At 40.6% G+C, this 10545-nt stretch overlaps 1 protein-coding gene across 3 annotated transcripts; it reads left to right on the forward strand.

The window, feature by feature from the left end:
• The first annotated feature begins 447 nt into the window (after window positions 1–447).
• On the forward strand, window positions 448–2844 carry LOC118226972. 3 transcript variants are annotated; one of them, XR_004765133.1, is made up of 2 exons: window positions 448–772; window positions 1345–2844. XR_004765133.1 is itself a non-coding variant. In XM_035416986.1 (2 exons), the coding sequence occupies exons 1-2, from the start codon at window positions 499–501 to the stop codon at window positions 1859–1861; spliced, it is 765 nt and encodes a 254-aa protein (XP_035272877.1). In that variant the 5' UTR covers window positions 448–498; the 3' UTR covers window positions 1862–2844. The 3 variants fall into 3 exon arrangements, 2 of the variants coding, with proteins under 2 accessions (XP_035272877.1, XP_035272878.1); XM_035416986.1 differs by having other exon boundaries at window positions 1371–2844; XM_035416987.1 differs by having other exon boundaries at window positions 1451–2844.
• Window positions 2845–10545: the final 7701 nt, after the last annotated feature.

A 10545-nucleotide genomic window follows, 5' to 3' on the forward strand; every position in this document is an offset into this window, starting at 1 on the left:
CTGGTGTACCCAGAGGAAGCCCACGCAGACACAGTGAGAACGTGCAAGCTCCACACAGAAAGGCCCACGACCTTCTTGCTGTGAGGCAACAGTGCAATCCACTACACCACCGTGCCACCCCCTATTTCAGATATTGTGTGTGTAATGGTAGTGCTGTAGGCTACTTTGTCCAAAATGGCATTTAGGTTATATTGTTTTAAAAATGTAAACAAATTAAAATATACATAAAACGTAATCTGAATAATTCAATAATAATTACTTAAACTGGATAATTGTATGTGCATTTGATTATTTCTAAGTATTAATCCATTCATTCATCATTTTTTCATTCAATCGTTGCTTCATTTTTCATTTTGGGAGGTTAAAACTTCGTACTTCACGAACATTCACATCCAATAAGGAGCAGCAGAATTGTCATGTGATGAAGACGTCACTGGCCATGTGCCCCTTACTTCCTTCCCTCAGAGAGAACTGTGTTGTCTGTGTGTAGGCTACAAAATGAACAAAAAGAAAAGGGGTCCTAACTGGACGGCAGAGGAAAAATCTATCCTGTTGAAGGAATATTCAAAGCGCCGGGCAATTCTTGAAAGTCGAGTTAACTCAGATCTGTCGAAACTGGGTAAATTGAAGCACTGGGAAGAAATCGTAGCACGCATTAATGCCGTCAACCCTTTGGCCAGGAGAAGCATTTATGACATTAAAAAGAAATTGCTCAATATTGCGTATACAGCAAGGAATAATCCGCGACTTAGGCACACACTTCGAAAAAGAGGTAAGCGGTTGGTTCGTCGTACTGGCTAGACCAATAACGTTAGCTCTAGTGCTAAATCACAGAAACGCTAGTATTCAACTAGACCTACTACATGTCCGCGAATTCCTTGCTGTGACGCTGCTTTCCACGTGAAACTCACAAACCTACTTTAGCTTGTTAAGCTTCTGCATGGTGTTGTGGTAGTGACTGCTGTGGCGTTTATGTGACAAATGCATCGGTTCTGTTTTAGGATCTAAACTAATTGTTAACGCATTTTAAAGAAAAAAATAAAGCTTTGTAAATAATTAGGTTACACTTTCTATACATATTGTGAGATGTATCTATTGACAAATGTAGTGTATTTATTATTGGTTAAATGTGCATTAAGTGTAATATTGATGCTAAAAAGATTCATACCGTAATTGTTATTTGATGCTCATTACATAACCTAGCGTTGTAGTGATATGGAAGACAGTGTTGTTACTTAATATGTTTCTGACCTAATCTCTGTTACAGTTTCCTGTATCAGAATCTGTACAGTACATTCCTTAGAATGTTATAAGATGTAGTGATCCTTTATTTCAATATCCCAGACAAGAACTTTGTCTGTTCTTCCCAGCCTCTGCCCCACCTACTCTTCCGGCCCCCACGCAGTTTTCAGAAGTGCCCTTTTTGTCTTCGCCTACTGCCTGCCCTCAGGAGACAGCCTCAACACCAGCATCCGTGGAGGTCAGTGACTCTGAGCAAGAACCTGTAGACCGACTGACCCAAGCCCCCCAGCCTCCAGTGTCTCCAATCCCGGAGTCTTCCAGAACCCACGATGAGCCCCAGGAGCTGGACGGTCAGGGCAGAGACTTTCAGCGCTTGCATGCAGCCATTACGGACTGTGGAGACCGGATTGTGGCAGCCCTGGAGCCAATAGCAGACTCTTTTCAGCAGCTCACTCATCAAGTGGGCGTTTTGGTAGAGGTGCTGGCCAAACAGGCCCAGGTACGGCCACCCTGCAGACATGCCTGCCCTACGTGTAAGTGCCCACAGGAGCAGGCTAACAGTCAGGAGGCTGTACACCACCTCAAGTCAGAAGTTGAGCAGTTCTCCTGGGAGACATAAATATACATTACAGGCATTTAGCAGACGCTCTTATCCAGAGCGACTTACACAACTTTGACATAGCATTTTTACATTGTATCCATTTATACAGCTGGATGTATACTGAAGCAATGCAGGTTAAGTACCTTGCTCAAGGGCACAACTGCAGTGTCCTACCCAGGATTCGAACCTATGACTTTTTTCGGTTACAAGCCCAGTTCCTTACCCACTGTGCTACACTGCCGGCCAATGGTAGATTTGTTCTGGCTTTACCTGCAGATTTTAATGTCGACCTCCATGCTGTGGCCTACCCTTGGAAGCTTTGTAGTTCTCTGCACGGGATACCGTAACAATTAGCCTAATTATGTTTTCAGGTCTTTGCTTTACTGACACTGCAAAGTATTCTGACCTGAACGGGAGCCAAAGAGTGCAGGGCTTATTTGTTCAGCAGATTTTCACAAATTGTAATTAAAAATATGTCATGAGATGTATTTATTATGTCCCTACCACAAGAAATAAGTGTAAATGCTTAAATACACATAGGCATACACTAAACGGGGGAAAAAATCACTGATAAAAGAACATATACAGGATAAATACCCTCCTGTACAGTCTGAAAAGTAACTGAAAAAGAACAGAAAATAGCTGATCTGGACTGTAGAAATATGTAAATTAACTACTTATATAAATAATATGGTGTTTAACTGTCCTATATGTTTGTTTAACTGTATTTTGTACCATCATGAAAAAGTTGTGTAGGCTATTCCCTTGTATTGTAAAGTTGAATTTTTTGTAAGCCTTTACTTCTACACATGTAACGGTAGAAGAACCAGCTACATCTTTGCAATGCTTTTTTCTCAAAAGCAGTGTAGTGTTATTTAGAAATATTTTTTTTAACTGTTACCTTCATTCTGTATCAGGCAGGTTTCCATTTTTGGGCATAAGATTCAAATGACACAGTAATGCCAGTCTCTGTTGTTTAATAAAGTTTTTATGTTAATTTGCTTGATGACTTTTCTGAAATGTACTGATGTTATATGTGTGCCCACTTTAAATTTGAATATTGTCAGGACAGCTGGGTGGCTCATCCTGTTATGGTATTGTATGGGCCTTACGGTCTGGCATCCAATTCCTACCCTACCAGTGCTGGCCTGTAACTGGCTGGGCCTTAGCTCAAGGATACCAATGCTTCAAACGTTTGTATAAAAACTGATGTTCTGTGATTTTGTTGAGCTCGATAACACTATCCTGTGGTTCAATCAGGTCAATTCTTTAGGGCCTATCAATACACACACCAAGTTTCATTGCTTTTTGTCAAACTGTTTTATTGGCTTTTTGGTAAAAAGCCATGTCCACATGCAAATTCACTGGCTTATTGTGGGCACATTTTTAAGTGTAGCAAAGGGGCACTTTGTTTATACTGATTTAAGATATTTATGTGTCAATGCTATGGTCCAAGTTTCAGGCAAATCGGGTCAAAGAGTCTAGGGTTCGGGATTTATGGCAGATAAAATTTTGTATTGGCGCCACCACGTGGCCAACTGAGGCCAAAATCAGTCAATCGTTGTTTGGACCAACCCTCTATCACTGTGCCAAGTTTCATAAAAACTGTTGGGAAACAGACAGTTTTGTGTATTCTGCGTTTGGGAAGTTTCCGCTGGGCGCCAGGGGGGAAGGGGGCGAGCCCCCCTGTTGTATTTCAATTTCAATGTGAATGATACCTGTGTGAATAGGTAGGATGGGTTTGAATTTGAATGGTCCAATCGGAAAGCACAGCCTCTTATCACCAATCAGAGGCAGTGATCCCTTTCAACAATAAAATTTCACTGTATAAATCGAATCACCCACCAATACTATTTTGAACTTTCTTGCTGAGTTGTTCCCGTAGCCGGCTGCGTAATAAATCTTCCTGTTTTTACTACAAACTTTTGATCTGCTTCTTCCTGGGCTAACAGTCATTTTACCTGTTTTTGGTAACATCTTGATTCACCTACAAAACCAACCAGGAACTTTCACCAGAACTGCGAAAATAACAATAAAACCAAAAAAAACTCAATAGGGTGCCTCATACCTTTGGTGCTTGGCCCCTTAATGATCAGTTAGAACAGACCAGAGTGGGATTCAGCCTGCTACATGCATTTAGTCACATCCTGTGCATGGCTTCAGCAAGCTTGCATATGTTCAGGTCTGCACTCATGATGCCATTGGGCTCATGGGAAAAAAAAGCAGCTCTGAGCTGGCTAATAACTAAAAAGGTCATCAGTGCAACAGAGAGGTTGGGGACTTCCTCATGGGTGACCGCCCACTTATACACAGTACCTGGGCAAAATGCATTTACGGGCCACTGAACTGCTTGCTTATGGGAACTGAGCAGGTTCATGTCATTATTGCATGTTCCGCAAGGCTGATTTTAACATGATGAAGGTTGCTTCAGGATCAGAGAAGACGGAATCGGGAAGGGGAAAGAAGCATGTCACAGAACACCTCCTCTTGTTTCTCGACTGGCTTTTCAAGTTCTGTCATTGCAGTCGAAGCAATTGCAGTAAAGTGAAATGACTCCCATCGCTCGGCTGGCTTTCTTTTTCTAGCCAATCAAAACAAGGGATGTGTTTCACTGCATCTAGTACTGTAATAAATTCCTTTCGATGTTATATGTAGCAAACATATACAGTAGCAAACACTAGACGGGGAAAAAATCAATTTAAATATTACCAAAGCTAGCTTCTGGATGGCTCATTTGGGTAAACCACCATACTGTGGTGCGTGGATGAGCCCCACGGTCTAGAATTGAATCCAGACCATACCAGTGCTGACTGTGGAGCTGGTGTCTCCATAGCATGATACACAATTGTGATTGCATTGTTCAGGGTATGGGAGGGTTCAGTCAGTTATGGGTCAATGATTCATCTCTCCCAAGAACCCCCACTGGTCGATTGGACGCCCGTGTACTGCATGCCTATGCCGCATAAGACATTCTTCCATCGACTCCACTCTGTGTGAGCTTAGCTGTCAACAGTGTGAAAAGAAGCAGACTGGGAGACCACGTCTTAGAGGGAAATGTCGTGTCACCAGTCTGCTGCTTTTCACACCGCAGTCCACAGCTAAGACGACAGACTACAGCACGAACGCAGCTGGGGTTGCAAATAGTTGGCCATTCCAAATAAGGGTTGGTATTGGACATTCTCAGCTTCATGTTGAGCACCTAATAATAATAATAATAATAATAATAATAAACTTACAAAAAGTTATGAAATATTCTTGAAAGCTCCACATTCTTGAAAGTGGTCATTCATGAGATGTGACTGGTTCAATACCAATATGGCCATAGGCAGGAATGCGGTAATCTTAGTTCATAGTTCTGAAGAGTTTCAACTCTTGTCCCACAGAGAAATTAGACCATTTTAGGTCAACCACTGATGATGTCCTATTGTCCAATTAGCTGACATTATCAAATTTTACACGTAAGCCTGTAAATAGATCCATTCAGTACGCAGTATCATTTGATAGTCTGCTCCAGCGGGATGTGATATGAAGTGGAACCTCTGCCCTTCGTGCATTCATTATAGTACCTTGTGCCCTCTTTGTAATGTTAACAGAGCAGGCTCCAGTTTTTAAGTGGCTGCACACTATAGGGGACAAAGAGAGGTTAAGAGTCACCGTAAGGGTTTGGTTTCTAGCAGGATGACTATAAGGTAGTCTCTCCAAAATGAAACTTTTCCACTAAACCTGCAATGAGGCACTAGGTTTCCAAGGCACAGAAATGAATCAGCTGTGCAGGAGACCATGGCACAGGAAGTTTATTCTTAACATCGATGCCCTGCAATTTGATAGAATTTAACCTCTCCTTGCGTGTTCTGTCAAGGGGAGATGTAGCTGACCGAAAAAAGGGAACTTGTTTGGAGCGGTCAAATGAATGGTTTTCATTTCATTGCAGCCTAATAGACCATCAATACACTTGACAAGGATCTGCCCCCTGTCGTACCTATTCACACTATTTATTGAGCAAGTATGCGGACTCTTAAACCCTGGGACATTCACTGACTCACTGTGAGCTGTGGTCATTAAGAACTAAGAACTGGAAAAAAATAAAACAAAACTAAGAAGTGAAAAGCAAAGATAGCATTTCTGGGGCACTGCATAGCCTCTCTGTGTTAATCAGAGTGATGTTTCTAAAAAACCATTGGGCTAGGAACATTAGGTGGATGAGATATCCCATCATTCAGATATTTTCTTTGTCGGCCCCCTGGGCACCAATCACAGTGTCCCTCCCCCCCAAAAGATGCAGGAGCTGTCAGGACACCCAGGTCTCCGGCACTTTGTACTTATTTTCTGTGTCGCCACAGGTGTGGAAAGGAGCATGTTCTTATCGAAAGTACTGCCTCAACCAATCACCACCCACCCCCCCCCCCCCCCAGTTCTCCCCCACCCAACCCCCACCCCTTGACTGTGGTCATCTCTGCGTGTCCCAGGGAGCGCTGGGAAAGAGATGAGAGCCAGAATGGTTATTACAGCTGGTCTGCTTTTCTAGAAGTCACCTGAGGGTCACCGTATCCCAAATAGCACAGCGTCTGATCCTGGGCCCGAGCTTTCTGTTGCATTAGCACACATCACAGAGTGCAGGTCTTGGTCACCTTCACCACGACGTGCTGTTAGAAACACACAGAGAGAGTGAGTGCTCACGAATGGCATCCACACCACCGCGTCTGAATTCGGCCTCCGGCAGAGAGCGGGAAGAGGAAGAATGGAAACAGTAAAGTGGAAAGTTTTGGATATTAGCCATGCTCCTTGTGGGTCCATGCGTGCTGTGTCCTTCCTGATTAAAAAAGCGGTTGGAGGTATCCATTGGGAGAAGGGCAGCAGTCACTGCAGCATGTGACTGTCAGGTATTTATACTTTCAGTGAGTGGTGCCCAGTGCATTTCTTTCTATTTTGCTTGAATTGGCTTCACATTATTCCTGGCAGGAAGCGGCAATAAAAGACTGACTGATGACCTCCATGAAGCAGCTGAAGTAAAGAGCCCTCTATAAATGGCTCTGCAGTGAACACTGTGAGTATATGCAGTGTGTACATTATTGATACCCTGCATGCGTAGACTAGGAAACATGTTACATACTGTATCTAATCAATGCTTCAGTGTCAGTGGGCAATATAATAGCTACTTCCCCACTTGATCTATTTGTCATCATATATTATGAAAAGCATGACCTTTTTGGGAGTAAAATAGGCTACTAAACTCAAATTCCTTGAATTGTAGACCTATTATAGACCTATTGGAGGCTAATTATAAAATATTTACTCGCAAATCATTTATTAGTTTGACGTAACGAACAAACTGAAGTGAAGCTTGTTTCATCACATGAAAAGATGTAGATTGGGCTATGATTTGCACAGTTCTCATTATGATTATCAATATTCTGTGTTTATGAATAAAACAACTTTGGTAAATGGATTAACTCATATTTGTGAATTTCATTAATTCACACATAAATTAGTCTAAAGGCATGATTGAATGATTGATTAGTCAAAATGTTTGAATATAGTAATAACAATGCATTATGTTGCAAAATGAAATCATTCGTAATCTGTTTCTGTATCGGCTATCAGATTATATGGCGGACTTTGTTTCATTATAATATCCTTCCACGCACTCTGAAAAAATGAATCGTTGCATTTACTTGAAAAAATTATGGACAGCAGTTGCACGCAGTATTACATAGGCAAATGTGAACTCATTAAATGCATGGCACAAGTTAAGTTTACAATTTTAAACATTCCCTTGTGAAAAAAATGCATTATTAGAGCGACAGTATACATTTTTAGCTATAGCAATACAAAATCAATGTGCGGATGGCAGTATTAGACCACAGAAATTGACAGTATTTCGCTTTGCGCCCTGCTCTTAAAGTAAATGAAAAGAGGTCATTTGATTGGCTATGAGGGAATTAAGCTGCAACACACCCACTGATATTATATTCATTATAATTCAGCCCATTTTCCACCTGCGCTATGTGCCTTGAGCTCTGCGCTCCTCGCCTCTAGTAACAAAAATACCAGCATTCAGTAGCCACACCCAGTGCACCCATGCACCACACCATTGACTGCACCCATGTCCCCTGTGACACTGATTCTGGATAATAGAGCTCTAAAAGTCTCTAATTAAAAACAATAAACCGCTCTTCATGCTTCAGGAATTGCAATTAAGATATGAGCCAAAATCAGCATCCATAAGGGAACTCTAGGGCTAGTGTTGGGAACCGCCGATCTAGGATATAGTAAAATTAAAAAATTTAATTCAATTGCTGACTACAAACCATGGCATTGTTAACAGTGCATTTGAATACAAACCAATGGGTACAACATAAAAACCACTTTGTATGGGACTTGAGATTTAGTTGTAAAATCCCACAGCTGATACAAATTAATGGAGCCAAGTGAGAACTTGGACTGGGAGCTTTGACCTGCTTTTTATTTCTTGTTTCAAGGAGGAGAGGTAGAGTGCTGGCAAAGAATATTTTAGGTAGACTCTAGGTAACTCCAACTAAGGTTCTTTTGAAGGCAGGATTTCAACCTGGCAGGGTCTTGGGTCTTCATCGAGGTGTAAACAAAGAGTGGCTCTGGATAGGGATGAGTTAACCATCGATCACATGTGACCTGTAGGCATGGTCTGTCAATCTATTATTTTGAAAATGCAGCAGAAGCCTTCTGGTAGGTCTATGAATCTACAGACTTTCAGTTAGAGCCCAGTATCTACTGGGAACCCAGGATCAGAGCCCTATCTACTGTGTCCTGTGTCCTTCATCCTGAGTACTAGCATACTGTGTTTTCTGTATACTGTTACGTGACATACAGTATGTGAATAATATCCTCCATACTATTTTCCAACTGTGGAATTGTCGTAAGACATCCAGTCCTTGTAGTTGGCAAGTTGTTGTTGTATTTATTGAAGTGAAACGTCAGAAAAGCCTCTTTTTCATAATGTGGCTGCTCCTCGTCATATTTATACCAAAATGTTTGTTTACTTCAAAAATGCTCCCGAAAGTATTCAGTGAAAACCCAGAATATGCATATCATCCAGGAATTTGAATACACTACATTTACAGAATATTTTGCCTACTTAACAACTTTCTCTTCCAGTGTACTCAACAAGTATACTCAATAGTATAGAAGAGCTCTAATTTGGATAGAACTACTATATAAGGATCACTCTATCCTCAAAATCAGTTAGATTGTTTTGTTTGTGTTCTATTTTTTCAGAGGGAGAAACATTTTTTTAATGGCGTGGGAATGCATTAGTTTTCCATCATCTCTCACAGAGAAAGATTATTTTTTGGATCACACAACCCTGTTTTTTATGCTCTCTTTGTGAAATAGCACTGTTCTTTGCTCAAATTACACAGAGATGAGGAGAAATTCATTTCAGGGGAATAACTGTAATTTTCTTCTATTAGAGCAATGTTCTTTCTACATTAGGTAATTGGCATAATATATGGTCAATTGAGTTCCAAATGGCAGGGAAAAACAGTGAAATAAACACCAGGCCTCAGGCCACTTAATACATGTGTATTAGGAAGGACAGGTTATGAGTCATCAGCCATGTGGAAATGGATCCAAGCTTTTACTCCTCACGTCTCCAGCCAATGGTTTCTCTTTACACTGTATCAAACCTTGTATCTACCTTGACTGATAATGACTCAGTTTAGTGCAAAACAGCTTCTGCAGTGTCTTCATTAGTCCCTTCTACGGACTGTGTTAATAAATACATTTGTTTGTTCTTGTCATTCTGGTGACATCTACGTTATCGTCTCACAGCACATCTTGTCTTCCCAACCAATATCTGCTGATATCTTCATAAGCCGTCAGGAACAAGCAGTGGTTTAATTTGCTCCTCTCTTCCAAAAACGTACAAAAAACAGATTACTTATTTTCCTTCTAGTGTGGCATGTCTCCTCAAAATATTAGGAATCCAAACCCTGCTTGGAGCCATATCAGGACAATACAACAGCTGCAACTGAAAGATAGTGTAACTTGAAATACTGAGAACAGCAGGAAAAATACAACAGTCAGGCTGCCATTTTAATATGACAAATAAGCTGTACATTGACACAACTTCCTGAGCCTGGGATTTCTCTTTTAAATATTTAAGACACATTGGAGGCTCTTTTCTGTTTATTAAATACATTTTGTAAATATTTATCCCTTAAACTTAAGGGATAAATTAAGACTTAAGACTTGAATGTTACAGGAATATAACTCAGTGATAAGTAGTAGTACATTTAAGTGCGGACAACTGAGTATACTCGTCAATTTATTTCCTTCTATGCAATCAAACCAATGCAATAACCTTGCACATCAATAATGATAATATTATTTTCAGATTTACTCAATGTTCCTTAGGCCTTCCTTACAAGTTTGAAAAGATAGCGAATGGAAATACAGTGAAATGTGTCTTTTAGAAATAAATTCCAACTGACATGATATATTCTACTTGTGCTTATTTATGCAGTAATACTGGTTGGGTTTGATTACTATGATTCATCATGGCAATACGTATAATGTACTATTATTTTTATGGTTGTTTCAACTCCAAAGAGATCTATGGCATTTTAAAAATAAATAATAGTATGATACATTTACATATCTATGATTCAGCAAGCATTTTTCTTCTTTAGGATGTAAAACAGTCAGGATTAAAAGGCTTGACTTAT

The sequence above is a fragment of the Anguilla anguilla genome, chromosome 5 (assembly GCF_013347855.1).
Source record: "Anguilla anguilla isolate fAngAng1 chromosome 5, fAngAng1.pri, whole genome shotgun sequence".
NCBI lineage: Eukaryota > Metazoa > Chordata > Actinopteri > Anguilliformes > Anguillidae > Anguilla > Anguilla anguilla.

Excerpts from the sequence above, each read along its gene's own strand:
- LOC118226972 (XM_035416986.1), top strand. The coding sequence starts at position 499 with ATGAACAAAAAGAAAAGGGGTCCTAACTGGACGGCAGAGGAAAAATCT. Across the intron at positions 773-1,370 it reads GCACACACTTCGAAAAAGAG|CCTCTGCCCCACCTACTCTT; the intron begins GTAAGCGGTTGG and ends TGTTCTTCCCAG.